The 25,644-nt window shown below is 33.7% G+C and overlaps 2 protein-coding genes across 12 annotated transcripts in view; one reads left to right on the top strand and one right to left on the bottom strand.

The window, feature by feature from the left end:
- The window catches only part of Plc21C (Phospholipase C at 21C), a 78,027-nt gene extending 73,987 nt beyond the window's left edge, over window positions 1-4,040 (top strand). For 4 of the 11 annotated variants that reach the window (XM_073964975.1, XM_073964973.1, XM_073964976.1 and 1 more), the window contains exons 16-19: window positions 223-682; window positions 769-1,119; window positions 1,183-1,327; window positions 1,389-4,040. In XM_073964975.1, the coding sequence (XP_073821076.1) occupies window positions 223-682; window positions 769-1,119; window positions 1,183-1,327; window positions 1,389-1,607 (1,175 nt within the window). In that variant the 3' untranslated portion in view covers window positions 1,608-4,040. Of the gene's footprint in view, window positions 1-222; window positions 683-744; window positions 1,120-1,182; window positions 1,328-1,388 lie in introns of all 11 variants that reach the window. The other 7 variants (XM_073964980.1, XM_073964978.1, XM_073964979.1 and 4 more) reach the window with 3 other exon arrangements.
- Window positions 4,041-17,251: 13,211 nt separating this feature from the next.
- Ent1 (Equilibrative nucleoside transporter 1) lies at window positions 17,252-23,716 on the bottom strand. Its single transcript, XM_073964968.1, has 6 exons — window positions 23,163-23,716; window positions 18,734-19,037; window positions 18,194-18,667; window positions 18,046-18,131; window positions 17,787-17,986; window positions 17,252-17,721 (listed from the first exon to the last, which is right to left on the bottom strand). The coding sequence occupies exons 1-6, from the start codon at window positions 23,445-23,447 to the stop codon at window positions 17,610-17,612; spliced, it is 1,461 nt and encodes a 486-aa protein (XP_073821069.1). The 5' UTR covers window positions 23,448-23,716; the 3' UTR covers window positions 17,252-17,609.
- Between the last annotated feature and the right edge of the window lie 1,928 nt (window positions 23,717-25,644).

Raw genomic sequence — 25,644 nt, 5'->3', positions numbered from 1 at the left:
TAATAATCTGTCGTCCCATTTCATATACATTTAAGTTCTTACTTAAAACTATACTGTTTTTAATATAATTTTTTTAATTTCAACCTTATTCCCAACATACCACACACCACACGCGAAACCTCCAATTACAACAACACTGGAAATTTATTAAACTACCCCCTTTACAACTCAAAACAAACTACACCCAACATTGCTTTGATGGTACCAATTTAACAACCAAAGTCGTTTTTGTTCAAATAGGTGGCCAAAAGAAGGAATTGCGACCCGTAGAATCGAACACAATCAGTCCAAAGCATAGATCTAGTCTTTCAACAGGAGCTGCAACAAACGCAGAAGCATCTAATAGTCGCGATACTGGCGACGCAGTAGTAAACAACACGGTGCAAAGTATACAACATCAGCACTCATTGGATTCTACGGCCCAGACTTCCACCTCTATAAAACAGATAGAATCGTCGCAGTTCGATGTTGAATCATTGACAGCTGAACCATTGGAAAAAATCTTGGATCACAAGAGCGTCAAGGAGAAACGTATAGAACTAGAAAAGAAACTGGAGTCGCTACGCAAGAAACACGATAAAGAAAAGGTAAAAATCAGTGGCTCCAAGTCCAATCCGTTGGAGAGTAGCAAAAAAGCTAAGTTCGCCAGCAAATTGGTAAAACGTATTAGCAATAAAAATCTGTAAGTACAAATCTTTTGTCGCCTAGACTATTCTAATGTGCACTCTTATTTCACATACTCAGATCTTGTTTGTCTTCTTCAAACAGTGAGTCCTCAGTAGAAGTACCACCCTGTGTCAGGGATGTGGGCGATAAAAGCGAAATGGTCGAAACTAGTGGGGAGGCTGTAACAGCCTTGGATTCTAGCATTGAGGAAAGATTGCTCCTGGCTTGCCGCCAGAATTTCCAACAGTATCAAGAATTGCAAAGAAAATATCATGAAATTATTTACACTGCCGCCGAAAAGGTGCTGCAAAATTCTCAAGAATCTCAGAACAAACAGTTAAAGGCTTCATTAGAGAGGGTTAACAATGAAATAATGCATCAGCTGAAAGTCGCCCGAAAGAAGGAGGTGGAAAACTTGGCATTAGTTCACAAAGATAAAGATGAATTTGTGCGGTAAGTTAAATAGGTCGTCTTCAAATGATATTGACAACTAATGTTGAAATTTAATATATGCAGCATGAAAAGGGAAGTGCGCAGCTCTGTGGTAGAACGTGGTGTAGCAGAACGTTCGCGTTTGATGAATGTGTATGAGCAACGTTCCGAGGAGTTGCGTAAGCAACATGACACAGTACGCAATAGCTTTATGGAACACAAGACCATGGTAATTAAAATTGCTCACGTGGTCGCCCTCAATTTCATATTTTTTTTCTTCTCAATTTCAGGCCTTGCAGTTAATGGAAAAAGAATTTGAATCTCGAACTTGTGTAGCAAATAACGGTTTCCTACGAATCTTTCAAAATGCCAACGCCTCGTCTAGTGGAACAACAACGTGCAACGAGATGAACCTACAAGTCGGATCAACGAATCGCTTGTCTGCAATTTCTCCTGCACGTTCAAATACCAGTATTTCCAATAGCGCCGCCGCTAGTGTTACCACATAAATGGCCAATCACAGCAGTTTTGGTACGGATATTTGCTATTTATTGATGCATATTCATTCATATTCCGTATGACATGAAGAATCCGTGGTCCGCGACTATGTGTGAAGTGTAGAGTTGCATCGGAATTTTACCTTGCTCTTGTTATTACACCTAAACCCTTAACATTCGTATTATGATAGTTGAACGAAATCTCAACCCTCTTTGAGTGCTATTTACTAACAACCTATGATAAATCATATTCATTTCAGACTGAAATCTTCACACTGAGATTCCGAAAAGATATTTTACAAAAATATCCATCCTCCACGTTAGGTAGTCCTTCGAAAGTTATCATTGTGCTCGACTTTGTACTTATTTTTGTATATCTACATTTTATTAATATTTTAAAGAGCAAAGTTAAAATCTCTGCAACATAGTTTTAATAGACGTTAAGTAATCATAGTTGGTTAGGTTGACAAGTTGTTTGTTGTAGGCATACACACATGCTCTGTTCCAGAACCTGCAAGAATCTACTATTTTTTACGGCGATAAATTTTTTCCCTTTATGTTATCGGAAAAAATAGTAAAAATTAGCAGATTCTTCCAGTTCTGGACCAGGCCAACAGTTATGCAATTTGACAGTTATTTCATTCAAGTAGAAGTAATTAGAGAATTTAATTGATAAACGAACGGTATTAGAAAAACACACACTTATAGATGGAATCTTATAATCCTAATATCATGAGTAAACAAACAAAAGAAAGATACAGCAAATTTAGTTACAATTGTTAAATTAAGATTCCCCGTTGTTGAAACCCTTCAAACATTAGTATATGAATGGCATGTAGAATGTAGAGCGGCATATTGTGAAATACAGTGGCTCAATGTATTGATGGGAATGAATATTTAAGGGATTGTCTTTTATACTTAACACTAGAGAAAGCGGAAAATATTATATTCTGAGCAAAGTGTTTTATTATCCTCTGCGAGAATCTTTGTAAATTTAAGTTAATTTATTGCCCCTATTCATTATCCATTCATCAGTTATTGGTTACTTTAATTTAATGTAAATCGTAGACAAGACGTAGCTGTAGATCATTACTAACTGAAAACCTGTTATTTGAATGGTTTTCTCATTCATTTTGTGGACTCTATCTTGAACTTAGATTAAATGTATATATAGCGTAGTATTAATACCTACACTGATTTAGTCCTAATCTGTGAGAATCTAAAAAAAGACAATCCCTGATATTGAACTTTGAATAGGTACGTATAAAGATGAATTTTAACACTATAATACTTTTTAAAAAAAAATTGCATGCCGTACATACAAATACCATTATGATTGTCGAATCCAAATTAAATTTGTATTTATCTTAACGCAATATGTTCCCCTCAGCAGTTTAAAAAGGTTTGATTTTCCATTATTACTAGAATCCACTGTATATTATTATAAGTAATAAACAAATTGGCATAATTGTCAATAAATCAATATTGAACGCAACACACCAAATATACATCCGTATGTATATGAAGGAGTATCTTGTACTCTGATTATAATTCAGCTATGAAATGTAAGAGAAAAAAGAACAAAGCACATTTGGTTGTAATTTTAAACTCTTAACGAAATACTATTTAAGTTAACTGTCGTTATTTTCTAGTTTAAGTCAAACATAACAAGCTAAACCAAACGCCTAGTCTTATATCAAAAAAAAAAATAATAAACCGAATCTCAAGGTTTTTGATGATGCTTCCTTTTCCTATCCTTTGTTTATCAATTTATTTATATAAATATTTAACAAAACGTTATGAAATATTTATGTGGATAGATTTTATTCTGTTTTCCATCAATCGAAAACAAATTAATAAAAATGTCTTTGCGATGTATATATCAAAAACCAATTTAATTAATTTGTGCTATTAAAGTTCTAAGAAATAATTGTTACATTTGAATGTTGGTATACCTCGATAGAAAATACGCTTCCACCTATTACAAAGTAACAAACAAAAAACTCTGTTACATGTGTAACCTGTGCTAAAAGTTCCTCATTGTATGTTGTAAAATTCGAGGTATGTCCCATTCACTATAGACATTATTTACCCACTTAAAAGGCAGCATTATCATAATTCATCTCCAAAACTATTCAATATAGTCAACAGAACACATAGTTTTATTGCTTAAAATATTTATTGTTAAGAACAAGTTTGGTCGACTCTTTAATAAATGTCCCAAAAATTCCACACGAAAAAACTGATTTTGTTTGGTTCAGAATTTGAAAGTTCTTTTAATTTTAAATAGATTTTCAATTGAGTGTACCGCGACTGTATGTTATGTGGACATTTTTGTGATTATGTTATATTTTTAATTTTGTGTTATTAATTGTTAAGGTTTAACTTATTAATTTGTCTGTTTTTGCTTTTTTGTAATGATTTAATAAATGTTTTAACAAATTACTATTTGTGTATATTTTTTTCTTCCTAAGACTATTAGTTTAGCCTATTTAAATGTTCTAACAAATTTGGTGGCTCTGAAAATACAATCATATTAGTGGTCAAAGGTGATGATCCATAGGCCCTTTAAACTACACTGCTATTAGCAACGTCTATAAAATTTCTTTGTCCGCATTTTCCAGTTCAAAAACTAAAATTGTTCATAGTAATGACAAAAAAGTCGCATAGGAAACTCCATATAATCGAAAAATCCTATGGTGCAAGATTATTAGGTTCGTCGTGTACACAGTAATGTCTAATTTATTGGTCTGTTCCTTTACTTTTGAAAATAGTAAAACCGGCAGAAGTAGTAAAAGTTGTAAACTGCTCCCATATGAATTGTACGGTATCCAAAGTAAAGGAACGCTTTTCGAGTAAAAAGTGGTAAAACTTGAAGATTCTTGCACGTAAAGGAACAGAGCTTATTTAAGCAGGTGTTTAATTTCAATGTTATATACATTTCCTTCTTATTTCGTCTTCCCCATTTCCCCGTAAGTAATGCACTATATTCGACAGTAATTAGATATTCCGGAAAAATAATAGAACATTTTCTTAATAGTGGAAATTTCCGTTAAGGAAAGTGGTGAACTGAGATAATTTTAAGTTCATTTTAGGAAAAAGTATTAGGAATTTATTAAGCGGAAAGTTAAGCGGGCCATAGACTATCAAATTGGCCTGTCCATCCGATGAGCTCCTTCTGTGCGTGTGTGCTTGATAAGTGTGTAGCAAAGCATTCAATCAGCCTTCAATCTGCAACCGAAATCTTCAAATTGTCCCCTACAAACCGAATGAACTTAAATTTTTTTATTTCTTTCCAAACACAATATGCCTGTCTGCGTACTCGATAATTTGTAATAATTATTACTAATGTTTCTGATTTTGACAGTTATATAAAGGAAAAGTTGCTGAAAAATGTGTTTCAGCAACATTTAGTAAGTACGAAGACAAACCTAATATGTGTGTCTTTTTACTTACTAAATGTTGCTGAAACATTTTTTTCAGCAACTTTTCCTTTATACAACTGTCAAAATCTGCAACATTAGTAATAATTATTACAAATTATCACGTATCTTTTTTCAAAATTTCTTTTTGACAAATTTGAAAATAAACGCTATTCATCGGATTGATTGGGTTTCATTTGGAAAATCAAAACTATTTTCATTTTCCTCAATCCATAAAATACACACACACATTCTCATATCCCACATACCAAGTGCGGATATTATTCGAATGTCCGGCACAACTTTCGAAAACGATATCACTGTCGAAGGATTGGCAAATGTTTTTCGGGTGTACACAAGCACGTTGTTCTTTTGTTCGTCAAAAGTTTAAAAACGATATCATTTTCGAACATTTTGCGAATGTTTTTTCTTCACAAGAAAAATTGTTTCGAGAAACATTTTTTACTTCGGAAATTTTTTACGTTTTAAAAAATAATTTTATGTAGTTCGTGAAAAATTCCCATTTGCTTTTTTCAAATATTTTCGATATAAATGCTACTTATAATATTAACAAGAAGTGATGATAAACACAACATATAGCTTGGTTACAAATACAAGTCAACAATGTTTATAAACTGTTACACGCATTGAATCGCAAACATTACAAAGAAGAAAAGGTACATAACAGAAAAATCAAGAGACGTCAGATAAAGTTAAAACATGTCATAAAATCGAAACTCCGCCAAAAATGCTTTTTCGGCACTATCGTAAAAACTATCATCTTTCATTCGCTAATAATATTATTAACGATATTCGAATTCGAGGGTTTTCCTGCCACAAACTGAGCGACGAATGAATCGTTTTCAATTCGTTCTCGTGTGTCGTTTTCGAACAAAATATCCGCAAAACTATCGAAAAACATTCGAAAACGGATCGTTTGCGATAACAATGGTATGGGGGGATTTTAAAAAATGTACACATACTACTACAAATGTTGACATCAAAATTTGATAGTGTATGGGGCGCTTTAGGCATGGATGTACAGTGGAGTAGGTAAATCCTCAAAAATTTAATAATTTTAGAAACCACATGCATCATACATATATTCATCATCAGCATACTAGCCCAGTCCAGCTTCCGTATGAATTAAAGTGAGTGAACAACATTGTAGTGAAACTTTGATTTATGGCTCAACGGTATCAAGTAGACCGACACAGGTTTAAATTGTTATCAACTATGTTGGAGTTGATGGCCAAATACACTGTGCAACACGAAAATTATTAACCATATTCTGACACCGCAGTTTGAAAGAACACCAAAAATGAGAAGACACGTGTCTCGCCGTTTTTCCCTATCTCATCAACTTTTGCGGTTATAGGTCTCCAAAGGTTTGAGGCTTTGATGTAAAAAGGGTAATTTAGTCAGGACTATATCTTCCAAACCGTTAGGAAATTTTAATTTGTCTCAGAGGCTAAGTTGTAGCTCTTGTCTTAAAGAACAAAAATTGTGAACACATATAACCCACCAAACTTCATCTGCAAGGTAAAAATCACCGTGGTCAAATTTCTTTTAAAATTTTTCTCAAGTTTTGTTATACAGCTATCAAACCGATCAAATTTGAAGCAAACAACCAACTACAAAAATGTACCTCAGGTCTCAATAAACATCTTTCTAGAATATACGATCTCTGTAGAAACGGATCTTAATGGTCAAAATAGCAAAACAATTGCAATTTTTATCCTTTTTTCTAGGATTCTGCTTCATAGATATTAAACCGTTCAAAATTCAAGAAAACAATCAACCACAATAGTGTAGCAAAGGCATCAGTAAACAACTTTCTGGAACATGCGAAATGTATATGAACAGTTCTTAATTGTAAAAATAGCAAAAATCTTTTGAAAATATCCAATTTTTTACTTTTTCTCCGACTCTGGTCAAAAGATACGCAACCGCCCAAAAATTAATGATACCGTCAACCACGAAAATGTACCTAATTTTCAATAAACAACTTTTTAGAACATATCGTCACCATAAATGCCGGAAGACGTAACCGACATGGAAATCGAAATTCGTTTTTTTGATGGAATCTGATATATTAAGCTAAAATACATGCTCTGGCAAAATTTAAAGCTTTTACGTTTAAAAATAACGATCCTATTCAAGAAATGCCAATAGACGTAACAGCATACTGTAATTTTCATAGAACACAAAAGGCGTAACCCACATTATTTCAAAACTAAACAGCAGTACAAACAATGTATTCATAGATTTTGCAGCAATTCTAATGCCAGAGGGAGGGCTTCTTGAGTTAATGTATAATTTCCAAGGGGGCGGATTCGGTTAACCGGTTATTTGACCCAAAAGTGCAAGTTCAAAACCGGGTTCTATTGAACCGATTACTACAAAATGGGTAACGTATGAAAGCTTATGGAAATACCTATCACATGGAAATACCTCGGCTTATTTCTCCATATGTGTAATTTGACTCTTAGGTGACGATATCTCAAGAATGGTAGCTTTTTTCAAAAATCACAAAGACCATTCTTTTAGTTTATTTTTAAAGCAATAACTTTGACTTTAGACGGTTTTTACTGGTCTTACGGAAAAAATCCATAATTGAAATAATCGAAGATGATGACAGAAGACCTATGTCCTGATTTAAAAAAAAAAAAAAAACATCTAAAACGCACATATGGAAAACAGTATGTTAACCGGACAAAAGGAAGTGGTTATTAGGAAGGCAATGCTCGTCTCGATATTGTTCATTTTTCCAAGAGAAAGAACGAACGGAGATATTCAAAATTTGAGGCATTGATACGAAAACGTGTAAATGCTCAAAATTCACGTGTTCTAGTAAAAAGATGTATTCTTTAAAGACGGATACGATTAGGCTGTAAGTTTGCAAAAGATGGTCTTGTCAACCAGCCCATGGTTTAATAGAGATCAACTGATTGTAGTTATCAAATAGGCCCAGAGAAAAACGCAAATTTTCTGTATTGGTTTACTTATACAGAAAGACAGGAGATCCTACAGTCACTGCGAGCATTGGCGTTTGATCCTAGCAGTATAATCTTTTTTAAAACTGATATCAAAGACGACTGCTAGATTCTACCATAGAGAAGTTCCGGAAATTTTGAGGTAGTGGATCCTCCTCAGATGTACACACACAGGCTAAAAGATTCATAAAAGAAATTTCAACACCTGCAAGACTTAAAATGCTTAATTCCAAGTGATTGTCAGTACTTTTATGACAACATTCCTTATGACAATTAAAAGTTACATTTAAACTGTTACAGATCACTTAATTTATATGAACTATATTGTTAGAATTATACTTTACTTTGTTTAAAATTATTTCAATCAAGTTTTCATTGAAATATTATTTCTGTACTTTTCAATTTGTATAACATATTTTTTTCATTCTATAAAATAAATTCGTTGAAGATAGTTTTCTAAATTGTGCTTCTTTAGCGTACTCTAATAGGTTTTGGGCCATCATGGATTTAGTCAAGACGTCGTTCACGAAGCTTAACGAGAATAATTATCATCTTTGGAAGTATAAGATGGAATTGATTTTGCGAAGAGAAGGAGCTTGGAAATGTATAATCGAGCCTGTCCCTAAGGAAGCAAATAATGAATGGGCGAAAAATGACGAAAATGCCAGAATATTGATTGGATTATCTGTGGAGGACAATCAGCTTTTGCTTATCACAAAGGCTACTACGGCCAAAGAATCATGGAACATTTTAAAATCGCACCATGAAAAGGACACCCTTGGCAGCAGCGTAAGAATTATGCGGAAGATATGTGCAATGAAATTCAATATGGAGAATACCATGGCTGACCACATATCGGAGATGAAAATTTTATTTGAGAAACTTGAGGCAATTGGTGAAAAATTTTCTGAACGTTGGGTCGTTGCAATGCTGCTCAGCAGTTTACCATCTTCGTATGACACATTGGTAACTGCATTGGAGGCGCGTAAACTAGAGGAGTTGACTGTGAGTGTGGTAGAAAGCAGCTTGTTGGAGGAATACCATCGTCAAGAAAAATGTGCAACGTCAAATACAGTTTTAAAGGCATCAAAGGTTTCTCAAAGTCGGCAAGATGATATCAGTGGAAAACGCTGTCATTATTGCAAGTTAAAAGGTCATCTCAAGAAAAACTGCTGGAAATTCAAGAAAGACAGGAACAACGGTGAATCCAAGCAACAAGCGAATAGAGTGGAAAGTGAAACACACTATATATTTTCAACAACACCACAGGTTCAAACATCAGGATGGATCATTGATTCAGGCGCAACTTGTCATATTAGCACAAACCGTGAACATTTCATTACATTTGATAGCAAAAGTCGTGAAACTGTTTCAGTTGCTAATGGTGAAACTGTCACATCAAGCGGCAAAGGAAGTTGTCAACTGGTAATGTATAACACCAAAGGTGAAAAGACAAAAGTGACAATGGAAGATGTTCTATATATACCATCGTTTCATGGTAATTTAATGTCAGTCTCGAAAGTGCTGAAGAAAGGTTTTCATATAGCTTTTGGTGATACAGTTTGCAAAATACGTACTAATAGCGGTGAAGAAATTGGGGTTGGAGACGTTAGTAACGGATTGATTTTTCTCAGAGAACAACCGAATCACCAAGCAATGGCTGTAAAGTGCAATTTTCAGAATTGTCAACATTATTGGCATAAGATTTTTGGACATCGTGATGTAGATGCGGTCAAGTCTATGCAGAAAAACAAAACAGCTGGTGAGTTTAAAATTGTTGATTGCGGAGAAAGGAGAATCTGTGATGTCTGTGTTAATTGCAAAATGACAAGAACTCCATTTAACAAAGTGTCTGATTCAAAATCAACTGCAATGATGGATTTAGTACACTCGGATGTTTGCGGTCCGATGCAAACGGAAACTCCAGGAAGGAAGAAGTATTTTCTCACACTGATCGACGACTACAGTCGCTATACCACGGTATATTTGCTAAACAGTAAGGCGGAAGTGTTCGAGAAGATTAAATCTTATATGGAAATGGTTAAAAATAAGTTCGGCAAGTATCCCAATGTTCTCAGATCTGATAATGGAGGAGAATATACAGCAAAAAGTGTGCAAAACTACCTTGAGAGCATAGGTGTCCAGTATCAGTACACCGTTCCATATTCACCACAACAAAACGGAGTAGCGGAAAGAAAAAACCGAAGTTTGGTTGAAATGACTAGGTGTCTGTTAGCGGAAGCAGGATTACCAAACACGTATTGGGGTGAAGCTATCATGACTGCCAATTATTTGCAGAACCGTTTGGTAAGTAAAGCTGTGAGTACAACACCATTTGAGTTATGGGAAAAGAAAAAGCCAGCCATAGAACATCTACGTATTTTTGGATCAAAGGCATATGTTCGCGTACCGGATGTTAGGAGGAAGAAGCTAGATACAAAAGCACAAATATTAACATTTATGGGTTATGATGAACACTCGAAGGGGTACAGACTGGTAGATCTTGAAACGAAGAAAATTACGATAAGCCGAGATGTTAAATTTATTGAAAATGCAACAAATATGCAAATGGATAAAACACAGAATAACCAATGTGAAGACATTTTTATAGAAGGGGGAACCAAGCGAACGGATTCAAGCATATCGAACATACCTTCGCATGAACCATCGTGTGATGAGGACTCATTTTGTAGTATAGATCCAGAAGCAGATGCAAATATTCAAGAAAATGTGAACACTGAAATAGAAGTAATTTCATCTGAGGAACTGCCACGCGGAAATACTAATGAGGAAACGGTTTCATCAAACTTGCATACAAACTCTAAAGTTCGAACATCAAATAGGTCCACAAAGGGAAAAGCTCCAGAGAAGTTAACCTATATGAGTTCTACGATTTCCAATAATAGTGAGCCTAGAACGTACAATGAAGCAATTAAGTCGAAAGAGCGCGACAAGTGGATAAAAGCAATGTCTGAAGAAATGTCATCACTGAAAGATAACAAGACATGGGAGATTGTTCCGAAACCAGACAACAAAAATATTATAAGCTGTAAATGGATATTCAAAATCAAGAGAGACGCACAGGAAGAAATTCAGCGTTATAAAGCAAGGCTAGTTGCTCGTGGCTTTAGTCAAAAGTACGGAGAAGACTACGACGAAATTTTTGCTCCCGTCGTCAGGCAACCGACTTTCCGTGCATTGTTGTCAGTTGCTGGTGTTAAGAAAATGCACGTTGTTCATATGGATGTGAAATCTGCTTTCCTTAATGGGGATCTGGAAGAGGAAATATACATGAAGCAGCCGCCGGGATTTGAGGAAATGAATGACAATTTTGTTTGTAAACTGCGGAAGAGCTTGTATGGTTTAAAACAAGCCGCGCATGTATGGAACAGAACTCTACATAACGTTTTAATTGCAGGAGGTTTTAAACAAAGCACTGCAGATAAATGCTTATTCACAAAATTCACCAACGAAGAGGGGCACGTATATATATTGGTCTACGTTGATGATATTTTGGTGGCAAGTAATTCGGCTGAGTGCATCAAACAAGTAGAAAGTTTGCTGAACACAAACTTTGAAATAACCAATCTTGGAAATATATATAACTACCTTGGATTAGAGGTCATCAAAGACAAAAGCTCTAACTATTCTCTTCGTCAAATGAAATTTATTGAAAACGTACTTAAAGAATTTGGAATGCAGGATTCAAAAATTTCAAAGTATCCACTTGATCCTGGCTACGGAAAGACAGAATCTGAACCATTGCTAGATAATTCAAGATACCGGGAACTTATTGGATCTCTTCTCTATATAAGTGTAAATTCTAGGCCAGATATTGCAGCCAGTGTTTCAATACTAGCACAAAAGGTGTGTTGCCCTACAAAAGCCGATTGGACTGAACTAAAAAGAGTTCTAAAATATCTGAAGGGTACGGCGCACTATATACTTCGGCTCAGTACTGAAAACACTCCCGAAAAGAATACACTTGTTGGCTATGCAGACGCAAATTGGGCGGAGAATCGAATAGATAGGAAATCCAATTCAGGATTCATTTTCCAAATCAATGGAGGTTCCATTAACTGGTCCTGCAAGAAGCAAACATGTGTATCGCTCTCTTCGACGGAAGCAGAATTTGTGGCTTTGTCAGAAGCTTGTAAAGAGGCATTGTGGTTACGAGAACTGTTAAATGACATGATGCTGAAACAATGTGAACCAACAATCATTTACGAAGATAATCAAAGTTGTATACGAATGATCAAGAACGAAAAATTCAGCAATCGAACAAAACACATTGATACTAAAGTCTACTTTGTAAAGGATCACATCAAGTCAAACCATATCAAGTGTATTTACTGTCCTACAGAAAATATGATAGCGGATATGATGACCAAGCCACTACCATCAGTTAAAATCGCAAAATTTAGAGAGCAATCCGGAGTACAAATTGAGGAAGGGTGTTAGAATTATACTTTACTTTGTTTAAAATTATTTCAATCAAGTTTTCATTGAAATATTATTTCTGTACTTTTCAATTTGTATAACATATTTTTTTCATTCTATAAAATAAATTCGTTGAAGATAGTTTTCTAAATTGTGCTTCTTTAGCGTACTCTAATATATATTTTGTCCATAAATTGACTTCAATACAACAACAATTGAAATTATAAGTAATTATAGTGATGGTTGGAATAGACAGTTCACCTAATTGTGGTCCATTGAAATATTAACGTCAAGACTGGGAATTGAACCCAACACCGTCAGATTGCTAGTTTAAAGTTCGCTTAGCCGCGTAGGCCAATAAACTAATTCTAATTTAATTATAATTTTTCATTTATACTACTTTCTTCAAATGTATACTCAATAAATTGTGGGTTACGTCGTTTGGAATTTCAGAAAAATACAATACCAAAAGACGTAACCCACACAGCTTCTAACATTCTGGAGAAAAATTTAATTTTTTTCCAAAAATATATTTCTTCCCTGTGTTAAAACACGATACTAAAAATTTTCGATATTTTATAAAACCTTTTTCATTTTATAACGTTTTTTGCTTCTCCTGTAAAGTTTTATTTTTGTGGGTTACGTCTTCCGGCATTTATGGTGACGATATGCCAATTCTAGGATTGATTCTTAGGGCTGAAATTCACGAACAAATAAATTTTTTTAACATTCCCCCTGCTCAGGTTTGGAAATGACAAACTGTTAAAAACTCAAGGAAATTTGAAAGGTTTGTTATTTACGGGCCTGAACAGGAAAGAATGATCTAAAATAATCGAATTTTGAGCTTGAAGAATCGTACCTAGAATCTTCATTTGTTCTAGAAACTTGTTTGTTGAAATCTAAAGTACATTTTTGTGCTTGACGGTATCCTTAATTTTTGGGCGGTTGCGTTTTTTTGGACCAGAGTCGGAGAAAAAAGTATAAAAATTGGATATTTTCAAAAGATTTTTGCTATTTTCACCATTAAGAAACGTTCATAGACATTTCGCATATTCCAGAAAGTTGTTTATTGAAGCCTTTGCTACACTATTGTGGTTGATTGTTTTCCTGAATTTTGAACGGTTTAATATCTATGGAGCAGAATCCTAGAAAAGAGGATAAAAATCGCATTTGTTTTGCTATTTTGACCATAAAGATACGTTTCTACAGAGTTCGTATATTATAGAATGATGTTTATTGAGATCTAAGGTACATTTTTGTTGTTGGTTGTTTGCTTCAAATTTGATCGGTTTGATAGCTGTATAACAAAACTTGAGAAAAATTTTAAAAGAAATTTGACCATGGCGATTTTGACCTTGCAGATGAAGTTTGATGGGTTATATGTGTTCACAATTTTTGTTTTTTAAGACAAGAGCTACAACTTTGCCTCTGAGATAAATTCAAATTTCATAACGGTTTGGAAGATATAGTCCTGACTAAATGACCCTTTTAACATCAAAGCCTCAAACTTTTGGAGGCCTATAACCGCGAAAGTTGATGAGATAGGGAAAAACGGCGAGACACGTGTCTTCTCATTTTTGGTGTTTTATCACACTGTGGAGTCAGAATATGGTTAATAAAACATGACTCAAAAATTACACACAGTGATATCAAAGTTATTGCAGAAGACGGTAAGCTATCCTATTTTTGATATTTTGACATTTTTATGTAATTTACAAATATTTCGGCTTCTGTGTGGTGCGTAGTAAACATGTAACCTGCTACCACAGAGCAGTAGTGGAATTCTGTAACTCATTTTTTGAGTTACCGACAAAAATCAGTAACATTAGAACGCAAAATTATTAATAAAAACTATCAACAAAAGTTGACAGCAGTGTTGCTATTGGTAGGATTTAGCAACAGCTTTATTTTGGTTAACTTACTAAAAATTTCGTTAATTACCGAAAATGTAGACATTTTAATTTTACCGATATTTGTCGGTAACTCGAAAAATGAGTTACAGAATTCTACTACAGAACTTTAAATCAGAATAAAACTGTTTTTTGTTAGGTACTTTTAATGAAGATTTTCAAAGATTAGATATTTTTGTTTACATGGCCTTATAATTGCATTTCGTGAAGTAGAAGAGATATGTTAAACTTTAAAGTTCGAGCAACTTTTCTGTCTTTACCCAGCAAAATTTATTTGAAGTTGTTCTATGTGAAGTAGTGATTGAATAGCTTTTTTTAGAAGCAGTCCACGCAGAGTCATGAAAAATGCATTCCATTTTTCACATTTTGAAAATGTCTGATTTCATTTCATAAAATTTTCACATTTTAGCAATGTTTACATTTATACATGTATTTCGAATTGAAAACAAATACGCACACGCAACACGCAGTTAATCGAGTAATATGGTGTAAAAGTCGTAAATATTGTAAAAACTTTTTAGTTCTGGAACAAAGCTTACATTTTCCTCCTAAATTGGCTATAATTTTGTTATGAGGTTCTCAGTGGTCAAAAAATTCAATTACTGAAAAGTTAAAAATAAAACATACGATGTTTTATTTTATTTACAAGTGCACTTAAAACTTGAAAATAATTTCTCATGAAAATAATTTATCTGCTTTGCCGACAGCAAATTTAGGGATCGATCGATTATGCATTGCCACTAAACTTGAGTTGCGTTGTGAATTGTAAAGGGTGCTTCTATATACCCATTCTGAAAGAAAGGGTGCTTCTATATACCCTTTCTGAAAGAATGAATTGTCAGCGAGACTGAGATGAAGTGTTGTATTATTGATGTCAACTCAACTGGGTGGTCAATAAACGTGTTATCGATCTATGTTATTTTAAACTTGTGATCTCTATATACAATCAAAAAACACAATTCACAAAAAAAAACTACTTTAAAATGATAAGTTCAGTGGAATCATGGTTAATTAGAAAGGTTAGCTAAAGCTATCTGTCATTTTAAATTTTTTCTTTCGAGTGTTCCTAAAACTTCAAAATTATATACACAATCTGTGTATGTGTGTGTGCTGTTTGAAAAATATGCCAAACAATTTTAAAAACAATCGAATTCAATGATTTTTTAAATTGTTTTTATCGCATTCTAAAAATTTCAGCAATTGGTATGGTGTGCTACTATATTTAAAAATTGTACGTGTATTATGGAAAACTGTTATTGAATATGTCTTCTTTTATAAGTATCCTCTTATTGTCTTCAACCATTTGAAGTTTCTTTAGTTTCGTATTAGACTGTGCCTTTATTTGATAATCTTATGTATTCAAAATACGTATTTAAGAATTAACAGAACTAAAAATACAATATTCATTCTGATTCAACACATATTTTTGGACAAAGCAAAATAATCGTATAGAGAATACCTCAATCTAATATTTACATAACCTATTTTAAATATGAATAAAGAACCTGTCAGTAATTTTATAAATAAAAATTCTAATAAACATATGTATGAGTGTTAAAAATTAATAATAGACTCTGTGTTTTTCTTCCCAGGGTCAATACTTTTTAATTGAATTAAAAAATGTTCGTGGCTTTCAAATTGCTCTTAGAACTTAGTCCATATTTACATTAGGCAATTTTCCTTGCGGCAATTGTCAGTTTGTAGGTGAGAGAGGGTGTTGAGAGGCAAAGGGTTACCATATGCCTCACCTCTCTCTCCTTCAAACTGACAATTGCGGCAAGGAAAATTGCCTAATATAAATATGGACTTATAACGCCTTAATATAAACTGTACAGAACACTGTACAGAACGCCGAGTCCGAACGGCGTGTCTTAAGACACCACTTGTAGAGAAGTTTTACATGGCTGAAATACTCAGGAAATGGCGCCAACATTACTGAGGGGTATTTTGCCACCGTTGAAAATGTTTTGATATTGCCTGGCTGGGAAATTAAACCCACGACCTTTTGCGTGAAAGGCGGGTGTGCATACCATTACCCCACAGTGGCACTGTACAGATAGAGGGCAAAACATGCTTTAGGTGATTTATAAATGGGCCGATTCCGTACAGCGAGGCGAGTCGTGTCGCGTTGCCTGTTGCAATTTTTCCATTACGTATGGCAAAAGTCGCACGACGACGTCAAATTTTGTCGCCGTAATGTTCATTTTCCGGCGACAACAAATTAGCTGTCGCCGTTCATTTTTACTAACGAATAAAAATAAAAAAAATAAAAATAACTTGTTATCGACGATTATTTTCTATCGCTGTACGTAGTGCATTTTTTAAATTTTGTCACAGAGACGATAGACGACGCGACATGACTCGCCTCGCTGTACGGAATCGGCCCAAAAATGTAGTTTCTTATATTTCCAAACAAAGCTTTCCAATGTATACAATTTCAAAATACCGAAATGATGTACAGATCGCGATGCATCGGTTTGATAATTTGATTCACTTCAATGAGGCAACATAGTCTATGTTAGTTTCAGAAACACTATTGGGCCGATTCCGTACAGCGAGGCGAGTCATGTCGCGTCGTCTATCGTCTCTGTGACAAAATTTAAAAAATGCACTACGTACAGCGATAGAAAATAATCGTCGATAACAAGTTATTTTTATTTTTTTTATTCGTTAGTAAAAATGTACGGCGACAGCTAATTTGTTGTCGCCGGAAAATGAACATTTCGGCGACAAAATTTGACGACGTCAGGCGATATTGCCATACGGAATCGAAAAATTGCATTTGGCAACGCGACACGACTCGCCTCGCTGTACGGAATCGGCCCATATAAAAGTAAACGAGTTTTCAGATATTCTTACTTCAACAAAGGGAAATAAAACAAATTATTAAAGTTAAATATATGTTTTAATCTCTTATTTTAGTAAAAGGTACAACATGTTAAAAAAGGTAAAATATTGATAATGAAATTAAAAATAAAAAATTGTACTAAACGTCTTAACGTTGATTTGTGGTACAATACTTACATTGAAAAGAACTTTAACAACATCAAGCCCTTCATATACACAGTTAATTGTCGTTGTTCGAGACACACAAAAAAAATATAAAAATGTTCTATTACTTGATACTTAAGACTATTTTGTGAACACTTTCATTTCAAAGTCATGAAAAAGTCTCCACATGATGTAAAAGGCACTCTGGATTTAGACGTAATGAGTTAATGTTATAAAAGTAAAATCAACGAATGTTTACAGCAACTGCACGAAAATCATTGTAATCATGGATCCCAAAGCTAAACCACAACTTAACGAAGCAGCCATTATTGATGAGGCCATTTCCTTTTCATGCTGCATAACACATCTTCAAATAGAAATAGAAATATATTACATACATATTTTTTCTACGAAAATAAAATTTCTGCATACCTTGGAACCATATTCAATAGAATATTCGTTATGTAACCATTGGATAAAGCGAATGTTATCATCATTAAAATAAAAGCCACATCTGAGGAAATTATGGTTGGCAGGAAGATATGTTGGGTGGAGTTGGAGCATAAAAACAATGGCACATAAATCATTCGTAGGACGACCATAAGTAGAACTGTATGTACATTTTTTCTGGGCTGGAATTTAATAGAACATTAGCTATCGCTTGAAAAATCCATGCCTATAAAAGCCTTACCCTCTCCCATAGACCGGATATGATACGTCCGAAATAATCTCCAGAATTGAAAAACAAATAATTAACCACGGGCATATAGTAAATGTCTAAAAATAGATAAAATATCAACTATGAACGATTAACGAATGGGCATGATGTTTGTACAAACCATTCCACGCTTGTCCCTGGCCATAATTTTCCGACTGCATAAGTATGGTTACCGATGGATACACCGAGAGCGTTGTGGCATAGAGTAATAGAATGGTTACAGCATGAACGTATATTTTACTGAATACTTCACGGACATTTGGTTCAAGGGAGACGCCCCGATCCACCGTGCGACTATGGGTAGGGTCATCGTAAACAATTTTAAAATTATCTCCTCCCTCGACATAGTACTTGAAGAAATCTTTCTTTTCCACAATCGCATAGCAGATTATATTAATGAAAATTAATGCAATACCAATGGAGAAAAATACAAATGCTGTCTCATTTGGAGCCGCTCCAAACGCCAGAACCATGAGGAAAGTTAATGCTGTGAAAATTCCACCAAGCGCCTGTCCACTCACAACTGCCGTCATATATTGTGATGGAAAAAGGCCAGCAATGCCAAACAAGCAACCACTCATGGTAGCGGAGCAGACTAACAAAAATACAATTAGAACGATTTTTCTGTTTAAAATATCATTTGAATACAAGAGTTACTTACTATTTATATTGACAACACACAGCAGGGTTATCAAAAAGAATTGTTTCTGCCATCGATCCGTATTGACTTCCACAAATGTTGTCGTAATGATAAATATAATCAATATTACACACAGAGAGCCAAGCATGCGCAGACGTAATGACAATTTTTGACCGTAAATAGCATTGAGTATTAAAAACGTGGTACCGGATATTGACGCAGTCAAAGTTAGATCGCAGGAAAAACTCTTTTGCATCGGTGTCAATTCTTCTCCTAAAGGATCTGTATCGTTGAAGGTAGCATTACGAAATTTATACATCCAATACTGTAAAATAAATATATGTACATTTGTGAAGTGATGAAATATGTATGCATTTCTTGGAAAAGAAGAATGAACTACCTAATGCTACTACTTTGCTTATTATATTTGAAAAATATCTAGTTAACATAGTTTTGTGTAGTTGTCATACAGAAAATTATAAAATAAATTTTCGTTCTTTGAGAAACCTTTTATACAATAACAACAGTGTTCCTTCTATTATCTATTAGCTTAATTGTTAACCCTTCGTTGGGCACCTATATTGTTTGTCGAGTTCGTTACAGGTGTGCCCGGTGAGCAAATTAATTAACATTTTCGTATGAAAATATGTGAAGTATGTTTAAAATATCATATCTTTATTTATAATAATCCTTATTTTTATTTATTTTTTTGGTTATTTATTTCAATTCACATATGGCCAGTCTTTCGACCTTAAGACTGTACACTACAGTATAATGCCATGATAACAAGTAAATTTTAAATTAAGTAACTTAAGGGAGGGATGACTATACTACTCCAAAACACAATTACTAGGTATAAAAATAGGGGTAGTAATTTTAAAATAAAAAAAAATATATTAAATATAAAATATTTTTATTGATTGAATTATTATACTTCAGGAAATGGAAGGGATGTTAAACTACTCCAAAAATAATTCGAACTGCACAACAAATGAAATAATGGAATTTCAAATGGAATAATTCGAATTACAAATAGAATAATTCAAATATTAAATGGAATAATTCGAATTACAAATGGAATATTTCGAATTACAAATAGAATTCTCGAATTACAATTTAAATTATGCGAATTACATCTGAAAATGGTGTAGTCTTCCCAGTCTAGTAGTCTGACGGAGATATAGCCGCTGACAAGAAAAACTAAACCAAACACAATAATTATGCCGTATATAAAATATATCGATTTTGAATCAAGAGTTTGCTTTAAAATCTGTAGGTAGTGTAATGTGGGGTATACCAAATCACTGAGATCTACTAAACATTTTTATTAACCAAACTTCTTCATAAAGGACTCGGAATATTAAATTAGAACCAACCAAGGAGCTCCTAAACTTCACTTTTTCCTATTCCAACCTGATACATGGCTGGGCGAAATACTATGATGTGCAAAGTCTGAACCATTCATACTTTTACGATTGCTCGTATGATATATCGTCTTCTCTTTGCTCATATTTGTATATTTTACACGCAGGGTTACATTTTTTGTAACTTGGTATCGAGCATTTTATTATTTTCAAAAAACTTAAGATTTAAAAAGGTAATAATGTCTTATACGACAATTGTAAAAGTGTAATAGGCCATTTATACAAAAATACAAAAAGTTCCAAGCTGGCTCAAGAAACAAGGTAGATGCATCGGTGAATTGCTAAAATAAAAATAATTTAGAATGTCAAAATTTGTAAACAAGGCGGAAAAATTCAATTTTCTTTTGGTCTGTTTCAGTACTGCAAGAATCTACTAATATTTACTATTTTTTCGATAGCATAACGGAAAAATTGTTATCGTAGTAAAAAGTAGTAGCTTCCTGCAGGTTCTGGAACACAGCATTTGATATGCAAAGTTGATTTTAATCATGGTGGAATAAGAAGGTGTTACATCAAATCACACCAAACGTCAAAATTGTTCACAATAACGCATTACTGTGAATTGCTTGTTTACCTTCTGTATGTGATTTTATTCATAATAATGTATTTTGGCAACTAGTGTGATAATCAGCTGTTTTTGCCGTTGTATCTGTATTATTGTGCCATGATTTTAATCAACCAAGACTAATATTTACGATGTCGAAGCGATAAAATACAAACAGTAAAACAGCAATAACAGTTGCAACTTTTACTTTTTGAGCAGAGTTGATTTTTTTTGGGAAAAATACCGAATACAGGGGCATGGTAGAACAAGAAAAGGTAGCAGCAATACCCAGCTGACTGAACTGGGTTGTAGTGTTAGTGTCAAATTCCATTCGACATTTTATGTATTTATTTCTATGTTCGATGTATATTAGGGATATATATTTTTGAAGAAAAAATTTATTCATCAGAAAAAAAAACTATTTCCCATAAAGACGGCTTCATATCATTGACATGTAACCTCCTCCAGGTCCGAACGACATGCCGCACACTAAAACACCGCTTATAGAGGCGGTGCAATATTTGTTAATATGTGTGGTATTTTCTTAAACTTGAAAAGAATGAAGCCCTAATAAACATGTGCTTTTTTGTTTTCAAAAGCAAATGATTGAAACATCTTCTCTTTTTTCAATGAATTACCAGCGACCCGAAACATTTTTGCAAGTATTCTACTTTCTGCGAGAAATTATGCATTTAGTGGAATGATATGGAAACATTCAAATTGAAAATCTAACGAGTTTTCATTCATGTTTTCCAAAATATTCAATCAAATGTGAAAAATTATTAGTTTTTTAAATTCCAATAATTTATAGACATTTCCTTGTTTTGTTTACATTTACGTTGACACTAAGGTTTACAAACAAAAACAAATTCCTTTGTGGTTGTTGTTCGAGTTGTATTTGTTGTAGTATTAACTTTACCTTGTATTTGTTCTACCATGATACAGGGGCTGGATTCTTGTTCTGTGAAAATTTGAAATGGAAAATATTTCCTTTATAATTTTTTTCATTTGACAGTTTTCTCCTATATAGAAGTTTTCATTTCACATTTTCAAAGAAACAGAATTGAGCCCCAGCACTATATTTTTGGTGGATTTGTGCCGGATTTAAAATAAACCCACTCGTGAGAGGATTTAATTTTTTTACGGCAAATGTGGTCAGATTTGACCGGATTAAGCAAATAAATCCTCAAAGTAGGTTAACCCTGGTTGTAATGTAACCGTTCTATTACCCCTTGGTAAACATCGCAAATTTTTCCCACCAATAAATTAATGCTGTTTTAATAATACCTATATGGAAACGACTATGGGATTAAGCCATGGTGTAAGAAAGAAGGTGATACAATAATACCAACTGATGTCTTCATTTGCTGTCAAAACATATTTTAAATCAAAAATAAATACCAAATATTTCGCTTCTATAAAAAATATCTGTGTACAACATCTTTGTTTAACCTTCGCAAATAATATTTTAACGTTTTCTTCTAAATTTTGTGGATATTTCGCGCAAAAAAAATTGACAGCAAATGAAGACTACAAACTAACGTCAACCTTGTTAAATTCGCCTTGGGATTAAGCCTGACTATTTTGAAAATCAAAATATGAATTAATTTAATTATTGAAGAGTTATATCTAAAGATGGCCCATACATCAACCTCTTTGCGACGGTCGTCGTTTCGTTAACGTAACAACGACCAACGGGCTGAATGTATTTGGTCCCTAACGGATTAACATCATCGGCCATATTGGTTGTGGCTAGACAAATTTTTTTTTATTTTTCTGATTTTCGCTATATATTGGGCATATATCGGTCAATTTATAACATTTTAAACTCCATAACTTGCATTTTTAGAGTTCTCAATTTTGTGCAGAAATTTACTTCTCTTTTTAATGACATCGGTGTCGGTGCATTTTTCTGGAGTAGTTAAATATTTGTGAGAATTCCATTTAAAAATTATAAACAACAAGTAATACAAAATGGGAAAGGGGTGCTTCACTAACGCAAGGTTTATTACTCACTGTGACTGTAGTATGTTCTTTGAACAGAATTAAAACAATAGCTAAGTAAACAAACAAGTGTGATAAGAAGTATTTAGCATTTAGGCATAGCAAGGGAGGTTGTAAATGGAACTCATTTAACGATATCCACAACAAAGAACAAATCTCTCGTATAAAGTTCATTTTACAAATGGATTCTTTGTGAGGATTGTAATATTCGATACAAATTCGATAATATTAGCCATTATAAATAAGCACATCTTATGTAGGTAGGGAAGGACTATTGAATTTTGCGTAATCTTTGATTTTTTAACGCTGCCAGTCTCAACAAGTAATAGATAGTTGTATAAGTGACCCAAATTTTTCAAAGCAATATGTATGAGTTTACATTATATGAAATAAAACGTATGTATGTAAGGAAAAGTTTTCCATTCAGTGATAGTAATGATAATGTAACTATCTGACCTCGATTGAAGAGTTTACTTACATCTTCGGCTGTTATGAAAAAATTCCAAGGAGTCATCGTTGCAGTTCCGAGTAAGTAAAAAACTAAATAGGTAAAATTCCATTTATCGGCAGGTGCATTGTCCATTTGTATATGGCTTTGAAGCTCCACATTATGGAAATCATTTGGTGCAGGTATAGACGCAGGGACGATTTCAACGCCTCCTCCATTATCAACAAACCCGCCCGCATATATCTCATCATCATTATCAGCTACATGTTCATTATCCACCAAAGATTGTTCGTCGTCATTATCATAGTTTAACATTTTCCCACCGTCCTCATTCGTCGATTTTTTTTATTTGGTTTGTTTTCCACCACAGCACCGATACTTCGCTCTTTTTGCTCCACTTCACACTTAACAAACTTTCCTTATCTAAAGTTATAAATTTGCGCGTTTGTAATTAACTATCAATCTCGTCCCGCTATTCTTTATATGTAATTTGGCGTTAAATTACTTGCTGCATTCTTGCATTATCAATCGCTATTTATTAATAAACAAAGCACAGCTGTTTAAGGAATATACATGGCAACAGTGTTGCCATATCAAGATAAACACCATGTACATATGTATATATGGTAACATGGGACGCCATCGTCGATTTTCTCACTAACTACAAATGATAGAAAAAATCCGTTAAAGGAAAAATTGTGAGTTTAATGTAGATCTATAATCTTCCAAAAGTTGGCAGTTGTGTCATAGTTATGATAGCGGACGCATGCGGTTTTGTGTTTTCAGGGTATTGGGGAAAATAATTATGGTAGGTATTTTTGGAGCAAGTTGAGTTTAAGCATTAAGCTCGGATAAAATTATAATTTTGTCTATATAGCCGGCCTTCGGCCGGGGATTTAAGACTTTCTGCTATGGACAGGAGCCAATCTAGGGAACGGAAACAACATTTTCTTTTAAATTAAAAATTTTCTCTAAGTAGCCGACATTTAACACGGGAATTTTCGGAACTTCGGAGGCCCATATCTCGGGAAGTATGGACTTCCGCAATAAATGTTATATATATTTGTGATCAGGGTGACGAGACCTACCTGTGACAAAAATTGGTCCCGATCCGAGCTTAATGAAAACATTCAACTTATGCCGAATATAAAGCCGAATAATTCGCATGCGAAAAGCAATTGCAAATCTCAATATATTTGGTCTGTTCCTTTACTTCTGAAAATGGTAAAACCGGCAAAAGTAGTAAAAGTTGAAAACTGCTCCGATATGAATTGTATTGTGTCTGAAGTAAAGGAACGCTTTTCGAGTAAAAAGTTGTAAAATTTGAAGATTCTTGAACGTAAAGGAACAGGGCTATTAATATTATGAAATATGTAAGGGGTGGGGCGCCTACGCCATGATAGGGACATGGTGGGCTAATGTTAGAAATTTGTCATATTTAACTTAAATTCTTTATACCATAGTGTGATGTTAAAATCAAATATTATCCTAAACGTATCTTATTTTAGTTATATTATGATTTTTGTACCTAAATTCAAGGTACCTACTTCAATTAACCGCTAGAATCGGTTACTTTTTGTGAATTTTAAAATAATTTTTGATTATTCAATATAAAACACGTTCTTTTTTTGCATAATGTTAATACTTAAGGAAGATGTGTGGTAAATTACAGTTTAGAGTCCGTTGGAGAATGTTTAATATCGATGGCGAAGCTGCCCCATGGGTGGGGAGGCTTTGCCACTTTTAGACATTTTGTAAATTCTCAAAAATAATATTTTAAAACCAAAATTATAACTATTTATATATCAATACTTATAGTCAAGATATGCTAATATTTGTACCGAAAATAATATTTAAAAAAACTTTAACGATGTTGGTATGAGAACATTTTGAACAAAAACGTGGCGAAGGCGCCCCATGTTACCATATTTACCCAGCAAAAGAATTTGGAAGTGGTGCAATGTAAAGTTATGATTTGACTACATCTTTCGATGCAAATACACATAAAATACACTCCGCCCCATGGCACAATTACCAGGTAGATGCATCAGCCAACAACTACAACAAAAACCAGTTCAGTACTGTGAAATGTCAAAAATGTTTTCCACAAATAAAGATATTAATAAACGCATTATTACAAAAATCCATCAAAAATGTACATTTTTTCTTTAAAGTTTTGTTTTTTACCTTTATGTTTTCAATTACAATTTTTTTTTTTGACGACAGCTCTCTACGCGGCTGAATGTGTGCTGAAACACAATTTTCGTATGCTTTGACTTTTGGCTTAAAGCCGGAAGAACATGCAACTTATGGGTACTTTACACGATATGTTATTTTACATATGTGCTGTCACTTTGCATATACATTTTGTATATAAAATGTGACAACCCATATGCAAAAAACATATCGTGTAAAGTACCCATTAATGAATTGAATTATGCCAGAAATCCTCTTATGTGACGAGGACTTTATTGTTTCAGTATTTTTGGTTTTCTCCATCATACAACCAACA

This window comes from Musca autumnalis, unplaced genomic scaffold (genome assembly GCF_047663935.1).
Source record: "Musca autumnalis isolate F117 unplaced genomic scaffold, ASM4766393v1 scaffold_2, whole genome shotgun sequence".
In the NCBI taxonomy this organism is placed as follows: domain Eukaryota; kingdom Metazoa; phylum Arthropoda; class Insecta; order Diptera; family Muscidae; genus Musca; species Musca autumnalis.
The sequence above is the reverse complement of the archived record's forward strand: the minus strand, read 5'-3'. Positions and strand labels throughout refer to the sequence as shown.

Excerpts from the sequence above, each read along its gene's own strand:
- Ent1 (XM_073964968.1), bottom strand. The coding sequence starts at position 23,447 with ATGTTAAACTATGATAATGACGACGAACAATCTTTGGTGGATAATGAA. Across the intron at positions 17,987-18,045 it reads TATCCGGTCTATGGGAGAGG|CCCAGAAAAAATGTACATAC; the intron begins GTAAGGCTTTTA and ends ATTAAATTCCAG. Across the intron at positions 17,722-17,786 it reads CTATTGAATATGGTTCCAAG|ATGTGTTATGCAGCATGAAA; the intron begins GTATGCAGAAAT and ends TTCTATTTGAAG.